At 65.3% G+C, this 18,807-nt stretch overlaps 4 protein-coding genes across 6 annotated transcripts in view; 1 reads left to right on the top strand and 3 right to left on the bottom strand.

The window, feature by feature from the left end:
- The window catches only part of RNF213 (ring finger protein 213), a 46,908-nt gene extending 45,044 nt beyond the window's left edge, over positions 1-1,864 (bottom strand). The window contains 1 exon segment of the mRNA XM_050319341.1: positions 1,627-1,864. Within this exon segment, the coding sequence (XP_050175298.1) occupies positions 1,627-1,791 (165 nt within the window). The 5' untranslated portion in view covers positions 1,792-1,864.
- A 47-nt stretch (positions 1,865-1,911) lies between these two features.
- On the bottom strand, positions 1,912-8,922 carry SLC26A11 (solute carrier family 26 member 11). 2 transcript variants are annotated; one of them, XM_050319352.1, is made up of 16 exons: positions 8,660-8,922; positions 8,079-8,271; positions 7,798-7,883; positions 7,208-7,287; positions 6,974-7,116; positions 6,513-6,688; positions 6,322-6,394; positions 5,970-6,020; positions 5,581-5,641; positions 5,115-5,170; positions 4,873-5,013; positions 4,616-4,743; positions 4,116-4,215; positions 3,719-3,855; positions 3,405-3,477; positions 1,912-2,696 (listed from the first exon to the last, which is right to left on the bottom strand). In XM_050319352.1, exons 1-16 carry the CDS (start codon positions 8,822-8,824, stop codon positions 2,614-2,616), a joined length of 1,746 nt encoding a protein of 581 aa, XP_050175309.1. In that variant the 5' UTR covers positions 8,825-8,922; the 3' UTR covers positions 1,912-2,613. The 2 variants fall into 2 exon arrangements, with proteins under 2 accessions (XP_050175309.1, XP_050175310.1); XM_050319353.1 differs by having other exon boundaries at positions 3,719-3,852.
- Positions 8,923-8,972: 50 nt separating this feature from the next.
- Positions 8,973-12,541, top strand: SGSH (N-sulfoglucosamine sulfohydrolase). Its single transcript, XM_050319368.1, has 8 exons — positions 8,973-9,113; positions 9,415-9,575; positions 9,788-9,893; positions 10,099-10,249; positions 10,513-10,669; positions 10,862-10,943; positions 11,024-11,227; positions 11,496-12,541. The coding sequence occupies exons 1-8, from the start codon at positions 9,026-9,028 to the stop codon at positions 12,053-12,055; spliced, it is 1,509 nt and encodes a 502-aa protein (XP_050175325.1). The 5' UTR covers positions 8,973-9,025; the 3' UTR covers positions 12,056-12,541.
- Positions 10,158-18,727, bottom strand: GAA (alpha glucosidase). Of its 2 annotated transcripts, none has more exons than XM_050319345.1 (19): positions 18,300-18,727; positions 18,089-18,234; positions 17,582-17,747; positions 17,106-17,202; positions 16,901-17,020; positions 16,654-16,772; positions 16,395-16,526; positions 16,147-16,257; positions 15,883-15,996; positions 15,691-15,775; positions 15,451-15,568; positions 15,116-15,249; positions 14,835-14,986; positions 14,550-14,698; positions 14,310-14,451; positions 14,055-14,153; positions 13,741-13,905; positions 13,235-13,387; positions 10,158-10,278 (listed from the first exon to the last, which is right to left on the bottom strand). In XM_050319345.1, exons 1-19 carry the CDS (start codon positions 18,660-18,662, stop codon positions 10,219-10,221), a joined length of 2,625 nt encoding a protein of 874 aa, XP_050175302.1. In that variant the 5' UTR covers positions 18,663-18,727; the 3' UTR covers positions 10,158-10,218. The 2 variants fall into 2 exon arrangements, with proteins under 2 accessions (XP_050175302.1, XP_050175301.1); XM_050319344.1 differs by lacking the exon at positions 10,158-10,278 and adding an exon at positions 12,480-12,844 and having other exon boundaries at positions 18,300-18,721.
- Between the last annotated feature and the right edge of the window lie 80 nt (positions 18,728-18,807).

The following is an 18,807-nucleotide window of genomic DNA, read 5'->3' as shown; positions in this document are numbered from 1 at the left end:
GGAGCCACGAGGGGAGAGAAGGGGACAGGGCAGAGAGAGAAACACCGGCATTAAACTGTGGCAATGGACTTTGTCACGTCACCCTCAGCCCGGCTCCATTTTGCCAGGAAACAACCTGCGACCCCCGAGAGCGTGGGGGGCTGGGAACCACAGACGCGTTAAAAATAAGTACAAACAGCAGCTCCCCCCGCGCTGAGGCCTCGTGCAATGAACGGACCGGGCTCACACCGCGCTCCCAGGCCGGCCCGGGGCCCCGCGCGGGGCCGCTCCCGCCGGGCTGGGCTGGGCTCGGTCCGGTTCCCCCGGGCAGGGTCGGGGTCCGCTCGGGGGTCCCAGCCCGGGCGCTGCCTCCTGGGCGGGGCCTGTATGCAAATGAGACGCCCGGATAGGCGGCTCTCTTCGCCCCTCCCGGGTTATATGCAAATGCACCCGTGGCTGGGCCAATGGCGCGGCGAGGGCGTCCCGCGGTATGCAAATGAGGCCCGTTATGTACCGCGGGGGGGCGGGGCCGGGGCACCGGCGGGGGCAGGGCCGGCGGCACCGGTGGGGGGCACGGCGGGGAGGGGGTCCCGGTGAACGGGGCCGGGAGAGCAGTCCGGGGGTGTCCGGGGGTGTCCGGGCGCACCGGGGGATCTGGGTGCACCGGGAGGATTCCGGGGGCATCGGGGCGCACCGGGGCATCGGCGCACAGCACGGGGGCTCCGGGGGCACCGGGAGGCTGTAGCGCAGCCCGGAGACCACAGCGTCGCCCTCCCCGGATCCCCAATTCCCACGACCCCGCGCCGCCCGCACCGGAGCCCCCCGCAAGCCCAGGGCCAGTGCCCATCCCGTCACCCGCCGGCACTGGCAGCGCGACTCACCGAGGGGCCGGGGACCCGGCACCGGCACCTGCAGCGCCCGCTCGGCCGCCCCGGGCCACCGCCTCCCGCCCGGCGAAGTTTCGTTTTTCCGCCGAGCCGCCAAGTTTCGTTTCTGGCACGTCACGGTCCCCGCCCGGCCCCGGGCGACCCGGCCAATCCCTTCTCCGGCCGCCTCCCCCGGGCGGCTCCCGACGGGGTCCCGCCCCGCCCCGCCCGGCCCCCCCATCCCGCCGGGGTCTGGGGGGCAGCGGGGTCCGAGCGTGGGGGTTCTCCGGGTATCCCCTGCCACCCCCGGGGCACCGGCAAAGACCCGCTGCCGGCGGCAGGGAGTGGGTGCTGCTCGCCGGGCCTGGAGCTCAGCCACTTCTCTGCATTTCCCGCAGCCCCCAAATCCCCGGCGGAGCCCCCGTTTTTCTGCTTTGGGCTCGTGGGGTACAGACACACCAACCCCCCAGTGCCGGCACTCCGCAGGCGGCTGGAGCAGGGCTGGGGGCGATGGGGCAGGTGTGTCGTAGGAAAGCACATCATGCTGGATCCGACAATCAAAAGTCAAAGTGGATCCAACCGTAAAAAGTGGGGATGCAGCTGTTGCCGCATCCCAGATACAAGGAGGACCAAGCTGAAGACGGGCTCCCGGCACACCTGACCTCCTGTAGCGCTCACACGGGTTTGAGCACACACACTATTCCCACACGATCGGTCCCTTTGACCCCCATACTCCTGTTTTCCCGCTCTCAGCATCCCCGGGGTGCAGTAGGGAACTCACCACCCAGCGCTGCTCCGCTGCAGGAATGAACACCCCACGGCAGGGCCTGCCGGCCCTGGCAGGAGTGTGGCTCCTGGACACCTCTGCTGCTCTTGCAAAACCCGCAACACAGCTCTGGCAGGAGGAACTGAACTGCACCGGACTGCGCCCTCGGGCTGGGATCATTTGGGCAGCCCGAGTTTGGTTTCAGTTTCTTTTCCTTGGTGTGCTCAGCAGCGCCCAGAAGATGATTTCCCCTTTCCACACAGAAGAGAAAGCTTTCCCCAAGACAAAGATCACACTGACTCATTAGCAATTCCTGATTTATTACAGCCTCAGGGCCCGGTGCCAGGCGAGGGCTGCTCAGGAAAACTCAACTCCTGACCCTGCCCAGCCCCGCCGGTCGCTGCCCCCATGGCACAGCCGGGCACGGGCTGCTGTAACGTGACAGACCCCTCAGCAGGACTCAGGCGAGGGGCTGCACCCCAGGGGCACAGCCCAGCCCTGCCCCCGGGCAGCGTTTGGCACAACACCCACCAAAGAGGGATCAGTGAGGAGCACAACCCCGGATGTTTCCCTGAGCCCTCGGGCTGGAGGGCAGCGCCAGCAGCCCTGAAACTCTCTTCGAGGAGAGCACGCAGTGGGTGTGACCCAGAACATGGAAAATGTCCAGAATTAAAACAGTGGATTAAAAAACGACTGCAGCTCTGTGAAAGAGCTCTTTGTACTGATCACTGGGACAGGGAATGGTTTTGTCCCACTGAACCCTTCCAGGGAGGTGCCTGTCCTTGGCCTGTGGAGGAGGGGAGGTGCCAGAGCCTCAGTGCTCACCCCAGCCTCTGTGGGGTTGGGCTGGTGCTGCTCTGCCCTCCCTGGTGTGGGACACCAGGACAGTCCATCCTCAGCCACCCAGGAGCTGGGTAGGGGCTGGTGGCTCCCACAGAGGGTGTTGATGTCACTGGGGTGCCACAGGACATTGAACCCCAGCACAAACGGTGACTCCTTGACTCACTGGATGAGCCCCGAGCTCTCGGTGGTGCTGCTGAAGGGGTCGGTCCTGCTGTCCCACGGCTCTGCTCCTCTGCACCGCTCTGGGCCAGGAAGGGGGAGAAGCAAGTTAAGGCCAGATTTTTGTCCTGCTTTTAGCTGGGATAGAAGTGGTACAGGAAGTGGTACAGAGCTGTGTTTGGGTTCAGGATGAGAATCCTGCTGATAACACCCTGCTGGCTCAGCTGCTGCGGCGCGGTGCTTACACTGAGCCAAGGACTTCTCAGCCTCTCACCCTGCCTGGCCAGCAAGGGGCTGGGGAGCTCGAGAATGGGGAGGGACAGCCAAGCCCAACACCCAAAGGGATGTTCCAGACCTCAGGACATTGTGCTGAACAAAAAACTGGGGGGATGTGGCTGGGGGAGATGATGGCCACTGCTCAGGGACTGGCTGGGCATCAGTGGTGAGCAACCAACCTGTGCATCACTTGTTTTGGATATTCCCTTGTCATTATAATTTTCCTTTCCTTTTCTGTCCTATTAAACTGTCTTTATCTCAACCCACAAGTTTTACCTCTTTCGTGATTCTCATCTCTGTGGGAGGAGTGAAGGGCTGTGTGGTGTTGAGCTGCTGCTGGGTTAAACCACGACAGCTCACATGAATCCCTGAGGCTGGGGTGACCAGCTCGCCTTCCCAGCAGCCAGGTCCTGCAGCCCCACCCCTGCTGCTTTGGGGCTCAACAAAGGCCAGACCCCCGGGTTTGTCCTCCAAAGCCCCACTCATCAGCATCCCCAGAGAGCCCAGAGCCTCACCTGCCTCCTCCTGGCTGGGGAAATGCTGGAATCCTTCTAAGTCAGCGGACAGGAGGACTTGGAGAACAGGGCCCTGAGGGCAGAGAAACTTGGGCTGGGGGAGCACTGGACACTTCCCGTCCCTCCAGAGCTGAGCCCCAGCCAGCCCAGAGCAGAGGATCCAGCCCTTCCCACCACCTGCATCCTGCAGCCTCCACCTCTGCGAGATGAAGGTGCTGAGATGATAGAGGTGCTGCCACAGGAGAGGCCAGCAGACCATGGGGGAAAGGCAGCTGGGCTGAACCCATTGGGATGGGGCAGCAGGTCCCACACACCTTCAGGCCACAGAAGGCCAGTGAGAGGCCGTGCTTGCGCAGCTCCTGCAGCAGCTCTGCCAGCCCCACCACCACCGTGTAATCAATGCTGCTGATGTGGCAGCAGTCCAGGATGATGGAGCGTGGTGGAGATGCTGCTGGAAGAGCATAAGGTCATGTCCCTGATGAGTCCAGAAATGACCAGCCCAGGGGTCATAGCCCTCAGAGCCAGGGCCAGGGCTGGCAGGGGTGGGACAGGCTGGTCCTTGCCATGCACAGGGAAGCTGTGCTGTCACCACTTGTACCTGCAGCCTGCAGGTCTGGGCAGCACTTGCCAGCCCCACCAGAAGTGATCCAGGTGGGCACCAGGTGTCAGCTGGGTCCCCAGGACAAGCCAGCAGGCCAGGGAGCACCGTACCTGCCAGAGCACGGCTGCACACAGTGTCCCGGAGGCACTCGATGGCTGGGAAGTGCAGGCTGCTCCCTGGCTGCACGAGGAGCACGTCCCCCTCCGACACCTGCACAGACCCCAGTGCAGGGGGACAAGTCACTGGGAACTCAGGGCTGTGACCTTCCCAGGTGGGGACAACTGCCCATGTCACCCACTGTCCTCCTGGACAGAGAGGGACACACAGGAGCCCCCATCCCTGAGGGAAAGCCCCTCCTGCCCACACCCAGCGTCAGCAGGACAGGGACAGCAATGCCTCCCCCTCCTGCTCTCCAACCCTGGGAGATTCCCTTCCTTGTGCTCTTTGAAAGAGGTCCCTGTGCTGAGCCCATGGCAGGCTGGTGACATGGGAAAGGGCATGAACAGGAAGCATCATGCACCCCAACACCTCACTGCCCTCAGGAGCCCTCTCCCAGATCCCTGGAGATCCCTGTGGCCCTGCCACATCTGAGGGGAGGTGTGACACCCACCTTTATTGGGGGCCTGGCAATGGAGTAGAGCAGGAGAATCCCTGAGACCAGAACCCCGGCCACAATTCCATACTGCACCTCCCAGAAGCAGAACAGGAACGTCACACAGAGGGGCACAAGGTCCAGCCCTACGAGACAGACAGCCCAGGCTCAGCTTTGCTTTGTCCTGATGCCACAGGGGCCTCAGGGACAGTGCCTGCTCTGCAGGCAGAGCTGAGCTGCACCAGGGGATCAGCTCCCCCAGCTCGTGCCCTCACTCTTAACCCGCCAGAGCGTCCTGAAGATCCCAGCGTCGAACATGGGCACCACGGCTGAGATGATGACAGCGGCCAGCGCCGCCTTGGGGATGTAGTAGAAGAGCGAGGTGAGGTAGGCCAGCGAGAGCAGCACCAGGGCACCTGCGGGACATGGGCAGCCCCTGAGCCAAGGGGTCCCTGATGCCCAGAGCTCCCAGGCAGCGGGGCCTGCAGAGCAGCCCACGGCAGGGTCAGGGCTCTACCTGTGACGAGCCCTCCCGCGGGGGTGCAGACCCCTGACTGCGCATTCACCGCTGTCCTGAAATGCAAAGGTAAGTCCCAGGCTGTGAGGGGGCCAGGGGCAGCCCCCACCCACTGCCCAGACACCCCACCCAGGAAAATCACTGACCCTGCCCGACCCCACCAGGGAGAAAAACAAGCAAGAAACATGAGAGGCTCCCAGCCTGCAGCGGGACCGCAGAGCACCGAGACGGGAGAGAAGGTGGCCCTGGGACACACACACAGCCCGGCCACCAAGGTGGGCTGCTAGGACCAGGAGATAAGCTCAGAGACCCACTGGAGTCTGCACAATCTTCCACCCAAGATCTTGCAAAGCCCCCTCACCACATAGACCCAGTGAGTGTCCTGTGGGCTGGGGTCTGTCCCCTCACCACATAGACCCAGTGAGTGTCCTGTAGGTTGGGGTCTGCCCCCTCTCCTGCTACCCACCGGCCGAAGCTGCCCGTGATGGGATATGATGAGACAAAGGAGCCCAGGATGTTGGCAATGCCTGTGGAGGGGAAGGAGAGGGGCTGGGGAGGCACCACCAGGGCCATGAGATGGGTCTGTGTCCCCATCAGCACTTCCTCCAATCCCAGTACCAGGGGCCAGATCAGAGTCCATCCCGCTGTGCAAGTGTGACTCAGCCTGCTCTGGAAACTCCCACGCTGTGGGGACAGCTTTGGTGGGGGCAGCATGCAAGGTAAGAAAGGGAAAACTTCAGGGAGCGGCAGGACTGCTGAGATGGGATCTCCTGTAGCTCAGGCGCTCTAGGATACATGGTAGTGCTGAAGCCAGACCCCCACCCCTGAACCTCCTGCTCCAAAGCAGTGTCTTACCCAGAGCCAGCAGCTCCTGGTTGGGGTCAATCCTGTAACCATTCTGCGAGGCTGAAAGGAGATATCTGCATGGGCCCGAGACTCCCGCAGGCACAACCTGCCATGCACAGGGAGTGGGGCCAGCACTGACTGGGACAGTGTGGGTCCTGTCCTGACACCCCTCGGGCACAGGAGCACCCCGAGACAACACACAGCAAATTTCAGCTGTGCTCCCTGCGGGACCCCTCCTACCAGCCCACACGATGGAACGGGCTCAGCACAGGCAGACCAGTGCCCTCGTGCCCCTCCCCAGCACCTCAAGGCCCTTTGGGACCCCCCCCGAGTGCAGGGCAGGACTCTGGTGCAGCCGTACCAAAAGCCTTGGCAATGGCGATGGTCTCCAGCAGGCCCATGAGCGGGACCACGGCCAGCCCGACCCCCATGTCCTGGGAGGGAAGGATCCAGTGAGTGGCCTCATCCCAACGTGCAGGGAGCCAGCACACGCAGGAGGGAGCAGAGCAGCCCAAGGGGAGCTTGGCCTCCACCAGCCCCCCCGGCACTCACCTGCACCATGCTGTGGAAGGGGACGGTGCCGTTGGGCGCTGCCGTGGAGAAGTGCGGTGGATGGAAGGCAGGGAGGCCCCGGGGGATGCTGCCGGTGAGCGTGAGGGGCTGGGAGCCCATCGCCTCGAAGGAGTAAGCAACCAGGCCAGCAAACAGGACGACGAGGGCGTTGCGTGCTGCAGAGGAGAGAGCAACCCTGGAAACCTGCCCAGAGGCAGGGCAGCAGGAGGGACGGCTGGAGATGGGTATCTGAGCTGCCAAAGACTTCCAAGCCTTGGGAAGGGGCGTGCACAGTGGCAGGACTACTCTTAGGACTTTGTCCTCCCTGACCCATTTCCCACATCTCCGCTCCTGCCAACCTCGGTTTTACCAGTTTTGGGCTGTCTCTTCCTTGCCCCAAAGAGATGAGCCCCAGGAGGAATGGCTGCGGGAGGGGACGGGGCAGGGGATGGCTGGCACACCTGTGGCAGAGATCCAGACGATCTGGCAGCTGATCCTGGCAGCCAGAGGCTCCACAGAGGCAGCTCGGGGCAGGTGGCTCTTCATGGCCCGGAGCGCTGCCAGCGCGGCCAGGCAGGCCAGGCCCAGCACAGCATCCCCAGCCCTGCAACAGGCACATCAGTGCCAGCCCAAACACGCTCTGGGGCACAGGAACAGCCCCACAGCTGCAGGGCAGGGAGCGGGGAAGTGCCAACCTGGTCTCCCCGATCCTCCGCAGAGTCTCATACACCTGCAGGAAAAACTGCCGCGGGATCCCCTGCAGCCCCAGGATGTTCTGTGCAGGGAGACAAAGCCTGGGGAGAGCCTGGCTCAGCTCCAGCTGAGGGTGCCACGGCCCCTGGAGCTGCGCCGTCCCCATGACCGCAGCCATTAGCCAACCCCGGCCTGCCAGCTGCTGCCAGAGGCTCTGATTTGGGTTAACCACAGAGGAAGCGAGGCAGCCCCAGCGGAGCCACACGGCCTCACGTCCCTGAGAGGCCAGCAAGGGGCTGAAGGGCTGCAAACCCACCGTGACAGAGAATCGCCCAGCACCCCCTGCAAGTGACCAAATTTACTGGTGTCCTGCATGTCACCAGCTGGTCACAAGCAAAGGGTGTGTTTGGCTTGGTCTGCTCAGAGCAGAGCTCTCAGGGACCCAGCAGAACTGCTGAGCAGGGGGTCTCACGACCCCTTTGGGGCTCCTTCCTCTGGCACCAAGATGCATCACCCAGCCCAGTGTTAAATATCCCAGTTCCACAGCACTAGGAGACAGGTGGTGAGGCATCCAGGGCAGAGCAGATCCTACCTTGATCTGGTTGAAGCTAATGGTGATGGAAGCAGCCGATGTGAACCCTTTAATGACAGGGCAGGAAATGAAATCCAGAAGGAATCCTGCATGAGATGGGCAGCACTGAGCACACTGCTGTCCCTGGCAGGCACCCAAACGGGGTGTTTGTGTGCACAGAGCTGTCACAAGCATTAGCAGGACAACCCTAGTGTCCCAGAGAGCAGAGAGAAGGGGGGAACAACTACAGGATGTACAGCAATATCCTAAAAATACAGTGGAGCATGGCAAGAGCATCTCACCGAGGTGCAGGAGCCCCATGGCCAGCTGGATGCAGCCGGCGAGGAAGGCGAGCAGGACGGCATAGACAGGGTCGTGGAATGCGTAGGAGGAGACGAGCAGTGACATGATGGCCGTGGGACCCAGCGTCACGTCTTTGGCAGTGCCCAGGAAGAAGTAGACGAAGCAGCCCATGAAGGAGGAATAGAGGCCATACTGCAGGGGGGCAGAAGGGCCACTGGAGTAACGCTGGATGCTGGGAGAAGCCAGACACCTCCTCGGCGAGGAGGGCTGCGCTGATCTCGGGTCACTCCGGGGCACTTGGCACACACGTGGCGTCAGGAGCTTCCTGCCCGGCAAACGGGCGACTGCACAGGGTCAGCCCTTGGTCGCCCAGCCTAGCCCTGCCCGCCACGCTGCCGGGCTGCAGGCGGCTCGGGGAGCGGGGGTCCCCGGGCCCCCAGTCACAGGCAGCTCAGGAGGAGAGTGTCCCAGACCACCCTGGTCACAGGCAGCTCAGGAGGAGAGTGTCCCAGACCACCCTGGTCACAGGCGGCTCGGGGCGCGGGGGTCGCCGGGTCCCAGCGCCGGTGCCGGCACCCACCTGCAGCGGCAGCCCGGCCAGCTCGGCGTAGGCCAGCGCCTGCGGCACGGCGGTCAGGCCCACGGCCAGCCCGGCCAGCAGGTCCAGCGGCAGCCAGGCCCGGGAGTACCGCGGGAGCCAGCGCAGCACCGGCAGCGCCGGGCGCGGGCAGCGGGACCCCGGCATGGCGGGGACACCCCGGCCCGGGCACCCCCGGCCGCAGCTCCGCTCCCGGGGCGGGACCCTCCCGGGGCCGGGCCGGGCGGTGCCAGCCCGCTCCGCCCGCGGGGACCGTGGCTCCGCCCGGGCCGGATCTGAGCGGCCGGGGCCGCCTCATGTGACCGGGGTGAGGAGGAGCCGCCCCGTCCCGGTGCCGGTGCCGGTGCCATGGGGCCCTGGGCGCTGGCGCTGCTGCTCGGAGCGCTCCGGGCCGGCGCAGCCCCGGCTCCGGCCCGCAATGTGCTGCTGTTCCTGGGTGAGTGCGGCCGCCGGCCCAGCCGAGCCCCCGAGCCGGGGCCGGGACCGCGCCCGTCACCCCCTGCCCGGGAACCCCCAGCCCGGGGCTCGGCGCTCGGGGCGCCCCGCGGATGGGCGGGGAGGGACGGTCCGGGGGTCCCGCTGCATCCCCTCCACTGGGGCGGTCCCCGCAGCACCGGCCCCAGCCCGGGTCACCCGCAGCCTGGGGATGCTGTCGGTGTCATTAGCGTACCCCGGGCTCTGCCCCCGCGCCTGGTCACGGACGCGCCTCGGGCTCACCCGCACCCCTCCCGCCGCAGCCGATGACGGGGGCTTTGAGAGCGGCGCCTACAACAACTCGGCCATCCGGACGCCCAACCTGGACGCGCTGGCCCGGCGTGGTGTGGTCTTCCAGAATGCCTTCACCTCCGTCAGCAGCTGCTCCCCGAGCCGGGCCAGCATCCTGACCGGCTTACCGCAGGTAGGGGCACCGCCAGCCCTTGGCACTTGGCCAGAACTGGCATTCCTATGGCACAGTCCCAGGACGGGGGAAACCCCCCCACCTGCTGGCCCACCCTCTTCCCAGCCCCCAGGACCTGCTTCCCCCACTCACACATTGCGAGCACGGCTGGATGTGTTTTGGGGCCAGGCTGGCAGCCCTTGTCCAAGCATGCTGTGTCTCCTCACCTGCAGCACCAGAATGGGATGTACGGGCTGCACCAGGACGTGCACCACTTCAATTCCTTCGACGGCGTGCGGAGCCTGCCCCACCTGCTCAGCCAAGCAGGTGTCCGGACAGGTAGGGAGCCAAAGGCAAGGGACATGAGAAGGGAAACCCTCCCTTCTTGCACCGATCCCCAGTGGGCAGGAGAGCTTGATGGCTAAACTGCCTGTGAGCCAGGGAGCACCCCTGAACCCGTGCCTATCCCCCGGGAGGAAACAGCGGCAGCCATGTCCCCCCACTCCCTCTGCTCCTGGCACACCACCTGCCTGTGTTCGTGCAGGGATAATTGGGAAGAAGCATGTTGGGCCAGAGGCTGTGTACCCCTTCGACTTTGCCTACACGGAAGAGAACAGTTCGGTCTTGCAGGTTGGGAGAAACATCACCCGGATCAAAGCGCTTGTCAGGCGGTTCCTGCAGAGCCAGGACGACAGGTGAGACGGCCCCCGCATCCCAGGGCCAGCTGTGAGGGGCACAGGAGAGGAGGGAAACCAGATTCGCTGAAGACGTGTCCCCACGTCCCAGCTGGTCATAAAAAGGAAGGGACCCCTTGTCTCTGGGTCACCCCATATCCAGAAGCCCAGACTAGGTGGGAGTCCTCCTGCCAACCCCAGCTCACCCCAGCGGAGGGTCTCAGGAAGGTCTCAGGGGGTGTGGGCAGCCCTTTGCTCCATCACCTCCACCTTTCCATCCCTAGGCCTTTCTTCCTCTACGTCGCCTTCCATGACCCCCATCGCTGCGGGCACTCCCAGCCCCAGTACGGGGCCTTTTGTGAGAAATTTGGTAACGGAGAGAGTGGGATGGGCTGGATCCCTGACTGGAAGCCACAGATTTACCACCCGGAGCAAGTGCAGGTGGGAACCTGTGGGTCTGCATGGGGCTGTGTGGGGCCTCATGGGAGCTGCACGTGATGGCAGCCTCTGATGGAGCCAGGGCTGGCCCCCGCCTCGTCACTGCCAGCAGCATTACAGGCAAGAGCTGGTGAAGGCCATCATGTGACCTCCCTCCCCATGGTGGCCATGTGCCACTGTCCCCTTCTCCTTTAGGTCCCCCCCTTTGTTCCCGACACGCCGGCTGCCCGGGCGGACCTGGCTGCCCAGTACACAACCATCGGGCGCATGGACCAAGGTAGGAGCCGCGGGGCCAGCCTGGCTCTGGTGAGCACTGCAGACCCTCCCACCCCCTCAGCTCTGCCCCTCTGTCCGCAGGGATTGGGCTGGTCCTGCAGGAGCTGCGCCGTGCCGGCTTCCTCAACAGCACCCTGGTGATCTACACCTCTGACAATGGCATCCCCTTCCCCAGCGGCAGGACCAACCTCTACCGCTCGGGCACCGCCGAGCCGCTGCTCATCTCGTCCCCCGAGCACCCCCAGCGCTGGGGGCAGGTCAGCCAGGCCTTCGCCACCCTCCTGGGTAAGAGCCCGTGCCTGGGCCTGGGGGATGTGGGCTGCTCCCCACGCTGAAACCCAGGGTCTTGTCCCGGGGGCAGCTCTTGGATGGGAGAGGAGGGAGAACAGGACAGGGTCCCCTGTGGGACAGCATCCCAGGGCTCAGCTCTGCAGCTCATCCCAGGAGCAGCCACAGCCCATGCAGCTGCAGACCCCATGGACCCTCTGCCCCTCTCCAGGTTGTTTCCTCCCACGGTGCCAGTCCCTTCTCTCACCTTTCTCTTTCCCTCCAGATCTGACACCGACCATTTTGGACTGGTTCTCCATCCCCTACCCCTCTTACAGCATCTTTGGCACAAAGCAGGTGCAGCTCACTGGAAAGTCTCTCCTGCCAGCACTGGAGTCAGAGCAGTCCTGGGCCACCGCCTTCAGCAGCCAGAGCCACCACGAGGTGACCATGTACTACCCCATGCGAGCCATCCAGCACCGGCAGTTCCGCCTCATCCACAACCTCAACTACAAGATGCCCTTTCCCATCGACCAGGACTTTTATGTCTCGCCCACTTTCCAAGACCTGCTCAACCGCACCAGGGCCGGGCAGCCAACCCACTGGAACAAGACCCTGCACCAGTACTACTACCGAGACCGCTGGGAGCTCTTCGACTGCAGCCGCGACCCCACCGAGAGCCAGAACCTGGCCCCCGACCCCCGCTACGCCCACGTCTTCCAGCTGCTCCGCACGCAGCTCCTCAAGTGGCAGTGGGACACGGGGGACCCCTGGGTGTGTGCCCCTGACGCTGTCCTGGAGGAGAAACTGAGCCCCCAGTGCCGGCCGCTGCACAACGAGCTGTGAGCGTCCCCTGTGCTGCTGTCCCCGCTGCTCTGGGACAGCCCTGTGCTCCCAGCGGGCACGAGGGGGTGCAGCTTCTGGAGGACAGGGCTCCATTCCTGCCTGGAGCTGAGCACGTCCCTGCAGCTTGGAGCCAGCAGGACATCAGGCCAAGGGGCTCTGTGGTGCAGCCAGGAGGCCCCCCAATGCTCTGGGAAATGGGGTGAAGCCTGCAAGGGGCACAGACAGCCCTGCTGGAGACCCCCAGGCAGGGAGGGAACCAGCACGTCCAGCCAGGGGCAGGGGGCTGAGCCACAGTTCAGTGCCAGCAGTGGCAGAGGGGACACAGGCACGGCCTGGGGCTGCTCCCAGCAAACAGCAGCTTTATTCACAGCACTGCTCCCTCACCCCCCTGCAGATCCCACTCCCCAAAACCACAGCCAGGAGACTCTCCACAGGCCCCCCAGAGGCTACCAGTCCCCCCCAGAAACAGGTTTGCTGTCTCACAAGGCACTTGGGTCTTTTTTCCCCTGATTTGAGGACGATGAGGTTTTCCCTGTCCCGGGGGTTGTGCAAGCTCCTCTCCCCGTGCCAGTCCAGTGCACACCCCTCCATGGACTCAGGGCAGCTGAAGTCCAGGAGCCACATGGTGTGGGAAGAGCAGTGGCAGCTCCGGGTTGCCCAAGGGATGGGATGGATTCGGCCCTGGAGCCGGGGGGAGCAGCACGGCCTCTCCCTGTGACCAGGGGTGGCTCAGGACCAAGAGATCACAAACTGCTCCCACATCGGCAGTGACACGGGGACCCTCAGCACCTGAGGGGGAGAAGGAAGGGTTGGCAGCTGGCAGTAGGTAGAGCTGGGAGGTGTCAGAGCAGAGGGGGGTGTTCTGCCCCCATACAGAGCCACAGCCTGGCATGGTCCTGATCCCACAGAGCCCCTCAGAAGGGCATCCGTGGCAGGGAGCCCCAGGAGCAGAGCTGTGCTGCTGCTCCTCTGAGCTCCAGCCCCATCACCACATGGCCTTTCCTTCCTCCATCTCCCCATCCTCACTCCTGTCCTGGTCTAATCATGCCTGGCCCCAGAGCAGTGACCCAGCCCACACTGACAGAGCTGGTGCTGTGCCATTGCTGGGGACAGACCTCACCAGCCCCTCAGCTGCGTCCTGTCCCTTCCCACCCCCACGGGACAGGGACGAACACTCACCTGGGTGTCACTGCGGTAGGAGAAGTCACTCACAATGGCACCGTTGGCCAGGACTTGCCGGGGAGGGCTGGTGACCCCCAGCACAGTCACAGCCTCCAGCAGGACCCCATCGAGGTGGGTGCTCGCCCGCAGCAGCTGGCTGAGCACGGCGCCCTGGGGGACAGCGGGGATGTCACCGTGTGCTCCGGGGTCCCATACACCCCACGTGCACACAGGTCTTCCCTGGTGCCCTGCTCCTCGTGCTGCCCCTCTGCCAGGCACTGAGCCCAGGGGGCCGGAGAGTATCCACTGTGCAGAGCAAGTGCAAGGAGAGCAGCCTCTCTCCCTCCTTGGGGCATCCTGAGGGGATGCTGGCCCCTCCACCCCTCCAGCTGCTCAGTCTGGCACTTTTGGCACCACACAGCTCGGCTGCACCAGGGCACAGTGCTGCCTGTGACCACATGTGCCCCAGGGCCACCAGGACCCCCTGCCCAGATGCCCCCTGCCAGCAGCCCCTCCTCACTCACGTGCGTGGCCAGGAAGAGGATCTCAGTGTAGTCCCCCTTCTCAAAGGTCTCCCAGCTCTCCCCATCATCCCAGAACAGGTCTCCCCTGGCGAAGCCGTCCGGGGTCAGCGCCACAACCAGGGCCATGCCCCTGCTGCGGGACTGGGCCGTGCTGAAGGCGGGTTCCTGGGGCGTGGGAGCGAGCACAGCTCGGGGCACTGCCAGAGCCACATCTTCTGGCCCTGCCACAGCTGCCTCGGCACTGACTGCCTCGACCCCACCCCAGGCTGTCCAGGCAGGTCACCGCGGTGTCACTGCGGAGCAGAGGGACTCACCTGCAGGGGCAGGATATGCCCTGCGCGGACGTGGACGTTGATGGTGTCCAGGGGTGCTGGCAGGAGGATCCACTGCCCTTTGCTGTGGATGGTGGAGTCCTAAATGGTGACAGAGAGGGACGAGCAGGCACAGGGTACTATGTGCCCAAGGGGGCCAGCACTTTGGTCCTCAGATGGCCAAGAGTGAAGGCAGGTGAGGCCCGGGACCCACACAAAGCCCCCACCCAGTCCCATGACACAGCAGGCAGCACCCACCCCTGCCAGGCTGTACCACGTCCCTGCTGGGAAGTAGCCGCTGACTTTGGTCTTTCCTGCCTCCAGCACGGGGGTGATGAGCAGCCCCCCGCCCCACAGGAGCTGGCGGTCCACGGCCCAGGTGTTGGGGTCTGTGGGGAACCTGGAGGAGGGAAGGGCAGCGCCAGGGAGACCCTGCACCCACCTCCCACTGAGCCCAGCGGGATGGCACCCACCGGCCCCGGCTGGGCCAGCACTCACTCGAGGAAGAGGGGCCGTGCCACCGTCTCCCCGGCAGTGTGAGCCCGGTGGAAGAGGGTGTAGAGGAAGGGCAGGAGGGAGTAGCGGAGGCGCAGGGCGTTCCTCATGGCAGCCTGGGCAGCAGGGCTGAAGGCGTACGGCTCCTGCGGCTGCAGGGGAGAGGCCCAGGGGGACGCTCAGACCCCAGCCCAGGCCCAGCACCGAGGGCACGGGCACTGCAGCTGCACCAGCCACCTTCCCGTGCATGCCAGCCCGGGCCGGCAGGGTGAGGGCCCCGGGGCTCACCCTGGTGCCGTGGTCGTTGTGGTTCCGCATGAAGGGGTAGAAGGCGCCCAGCTGCGTCCAGCGCACGCACAGCTCCTCGGACGTGTCGCCCGCGAAGCCGCAGATGTCGGCACCCACCAGCGGCACCCCGAACAGGTTGAAGAGCAGCACCTCTGTGGAGGGGGCAGAGAGGGCATGGAGGCTCCGTGGTGCCGGGGGACAGCCTGCGGAGCAGCCCCCGGCTGCGGGGCCAGCGCAGGAGGGAAGCAGGGCTGGATGTGTCCCAGTGCCCTGCAGCCTACCTGGTATGGAGTAGTAGAGCTGCTCCCAGTTGCTGCCGACATCCCCTGTCCAGTGCCCGGCGTAGCGCCCGTGCCCAGCGAACGTGGAGCGCGAGATGACGAAGGGGCGCTTGCCCCGGACCCTCAGCAGTGCACTGAGGGCAGAGCAGGGTCTGCTCAGCATCACCCCGATGGGGAAGGGGCTCAGCAGCTCCCACAGCACACGGCAGTACACACCAAACCCTCCCCCACCCACCAAGTGCCTTCCCTGTGCCCACACTGCCCATGCTGGGGCTCTCTGCCAGCTCTGGCATCCCCTGGGATGTGCAGGAGCTGCAGCAGGAGCCCCGGCTTACTTGTGGGAGGCGATGGCCTCGGTGAGCCCGTACAGGCTGTGCAGGTTGTAGTGGGAGGACAGGTACTGCTGGCTGGAGGCACAGATGGTCCCAGCTCGCAGACGCCCCCCAAACACACCTGTACAGGATGGGCCGTGGCAAAGGGCAAGTTCAGAGCCCACTCAGCTGGGACTGGAGCATCCTCCGGGATCCTCCCGGCATCCCCACAGCCCCAGGCAGGGCTGGAACCCACTCCTGTACCTGGCACGTAGGGGGGCTGCTCCAGGTTGTTTTGGGGGCAGCCATCCTGGGAGCCCTCCACGAAGTTGGACGGCTCGTTCATGTCCTGGGGAGGGAAAGGACGGGATGCCCTCGCTGCCACACTGGGGCCCAGCAGAGGGGCAGGGAGGAAGCCAGGGAGCCGTAGCCGGCAGGTTCACCAGGGCCACTCACAAGCCACATGCCATCAAAAGGCACTTGGTCGTGGAAGTCCTTCACCATGTCATGCCACCACTCGTGAGCCTCCGGATTGGTGAAGTCCGGGAAGACCGTTGGGCCCGGCCAGACCTGCGGGAGGGAGGCAGCAATGGGCAGATACCCCAGCCCCACCTGCCACCCTGCCTTCCATCACAGCCACCCCCTGAGCATTTCCCTCTGGCCCTTGGGGTCCTGCTCAACCCTCCTCCTGCAGGGACCGGGGCTGCTCCCCACACACACCTTCCCGACCAGGGGCTGCCCCGTGGCATTTCGGATGAACACCCCTCGCTTCAGTCCCTCATCGTAGGGCTTGTAGGTGCCGGGGGGTCCCGAGCTGCTGATCCCGGCATCCTGGCAGGGCACAGAGCAGGGGCTTCACCAGCAAGGGCAGGGAACTGCCGGCCCTGCCTTCCTCAGAGGAAGCTCCATCACTGCCCTTGGGGCAGTGCAGCCCCGGTGCCAGCCCACCCGTGTGGGGTGTCACTCACCACGATCATGATGTACCTCAGCCCGCAGCGGTGGAAGTCCTGCACCATCTCTGGGTAGTCCTTAAAGCTTTTCTTGTTGAAGGTGAAATCCCTCTTGGCATCTGCGTAATCCAGGTCATTCCACTGGACATCCTGTGAATGGTGACATGGGTGGAGCAGGGACTCCTGCACAGTGCCGTGGGACCCCCGCCCATGGAGCTCCCATCAACCTCCCTGTGGCTCCCGTGGGACAGAGGCTGGGGGATTAGCCCAGACCTACCAGGGGGAAGCGGGCTGCTGTCATGTTGGCCACGACCTGCCGGGTGATGTCGGTGGATGAGTAGCCCCAGCGGCAGAGGTGGAAGCCCAGGCCCCAGTACGGGGGCATGAAAGGGAACCCTGGAAGCGGGAGGGTGGGTGCTGACAGGGATGGCCCAGCATCACGCTGCTCCACAGCCCCACTCTGCCACGCCAGCTCTGCCACACTGCTCACAGCACCCACGGCCCCACTCGTGGCTCGCCCGTACCGATGACAGCCAGGTACTGCCGCACCACGCTCTTGGGGTCGGGGCCCAGGAAGATGTAGAAGTCCAGGATCCCGCCCGTCGTGCGCCAGGTCAGGGCCGGGCTGGGCTGCAGGAGCACGTCTGGGGAAGCACAAGTGCCAGAGGAAGAAGAAGCTGAGGACAGGGACAGGGCCAAGCCCACGCCCAGCACCTCCCCAGGACTCACCCATCGCGTTGCTGTTCAGCAGAAAGACACCGTGGGCTGAACCGTCCTCCTCCATCACCAGGTAGAAAGGATGGGAGCCGTAGAGGTTGACCTGGGGCTGGAGCAGAGCATGGTGTGGTGCCAGCGAGGCTCTGCTGGAGACCCTGGCACCCACCCACCCACCCCTCACCTCCAGCCAGGAGGGTGCAAACCCAGGGCTTGTGGCACCAAACACTGGTGAGTCAGCAGAGCTCTGCCCTGAGCAAGAGCCCCGGAGTGCCAGGGAGGGGAACAGCTCCTGAGCAGCACAGAGCCCCAGGGGACAAAGCCTGGCCTGGGGACAACAGTCCCATGGGCTTGTGTGGGTCTGAGGCCAGGTCCCAGAGCTGAACCAGCACAGACACCCCTCCCCAGCCCCAGACTAGATGTGAGAGGCTGTGGGGCTGCCCTCACAAGGCCAGATGAGCATCTTCACTCCCCTCAGCCCTGCTCCGTACCGCAGGCGCCATGTCCCGGTTCCAGAGGGTGACCCTGGTCCATGATGTGTTGAGGACCAGAGGTGTCAGGTGCTCCCCCAGCCCAGAAATGAAATGGGAAGGCAGGGAGGTGGAGATCTGCAGGAACTGGTCTGCGAAGAAGAGCGGGGCGACGGTGGTGTTCAACCTGCAGAGAAAGGGAGGCTCTGGCAAACAGCCGGGAGGAGGGAGGCACACCGAGCTGGGAGCCCCCAGCACTGGGGAGGAACACGGATGCTCATCACCATGTGCAACGAAAGTTTCAGCTGAACTCTGGGATTCCTGGTTCCCTTCTCAGCCACTGAACTGCAGAGGGCGTCAAAGCAAAGCCCGCACAGCCATCAACTGCCGCCCCACGACTGTCACCAGTGTCTCCTGCCATCACCAGTGTCCCCTGCCACATCCCTGCTCCCTGCCCCTGCACTGCGTGGGGTCCCCCTTCCAGACTGAATCCCTGGGGAAGGCGAGGAGGGCAGGACGGGCACTCACAGGACTCTCCCGCCGCGCCGCCGGCACACGACGAGCCCGAAGGGGTCCTGGTTGACCTGCAGCCCGTAGAGCGTGGAGGGGGCTGCGCCGCCCGCCCGCGGCGTGTCCAGCGGCACCTCATAGCGCTGCCGGGCCGGGTCCCGCAGCTGCGGGGACAGCGGGGTCAGCGCGGGGCGGCCGCGCCGGGCCCGGGGCGGGGGCCGGGGCGCACCGTGAAGCGCAGGCGGGTCGGGGTCTCCAGCGCCAGGTCCAGCCGCAGCTCGTCCAGCGCCGCGGGCAGGAAGGCGGCGGCCACGCGGGTCAGCCGGGCCGTGAAGCCGCGGGCCGTGGCCGTCAGGTTCTCGGCGCGGTAGCTGCGGTACCCGCGGGGGAAGAAGCACCAGGGCGGGCCGGGGCCGGGCCCGGGGCTGTAGCAGCAGCCCCGCGCCTCGCAGCCCGCCCGCGACAGCAGCCGCTCGGGGCCGCAGTCGAAGCGGCCGCCCGGGGGAAGCTGGCAGGCAGCAGGGTCGGGGCCGGCCCGGGCCGCGGCGGGGACGAGCAGCGCCAGCAGCGCGGCCGCCACCCCCGGGCCCATCGCCCCGGCCCGGGCTCCCGGCACTGCGGCGGCACCGGCGACAGCCCCGCGGGGACCCACCGGGCCCAGCACCGGAGGGACAGCAGGACCCGCGGCAAGGCGGGGACACACCGAGGACACACCGACCCCGCCCCGGGGCGGGACA

This window comes from Myiozetetes cayanensis, unplaced genomic scaffold, assembly GCF_022539395.1.
Source record: "Myiozetetes cayanensis isolate MyiCay16 unplaced genomic scaffold, myiCay2020 scf22, whole genome shotgun sequence".
NCBI lineage: Eukaryota > Metazoa > Chordata > Aves > Passeriformes > Tyrannidae > Myiozetetes > Myiozetetes cayanensis.
Note: the sequence above shows the minus strand (reverse complement) of the source record. Positions and strands in the feature narration are given on the sequence as shown.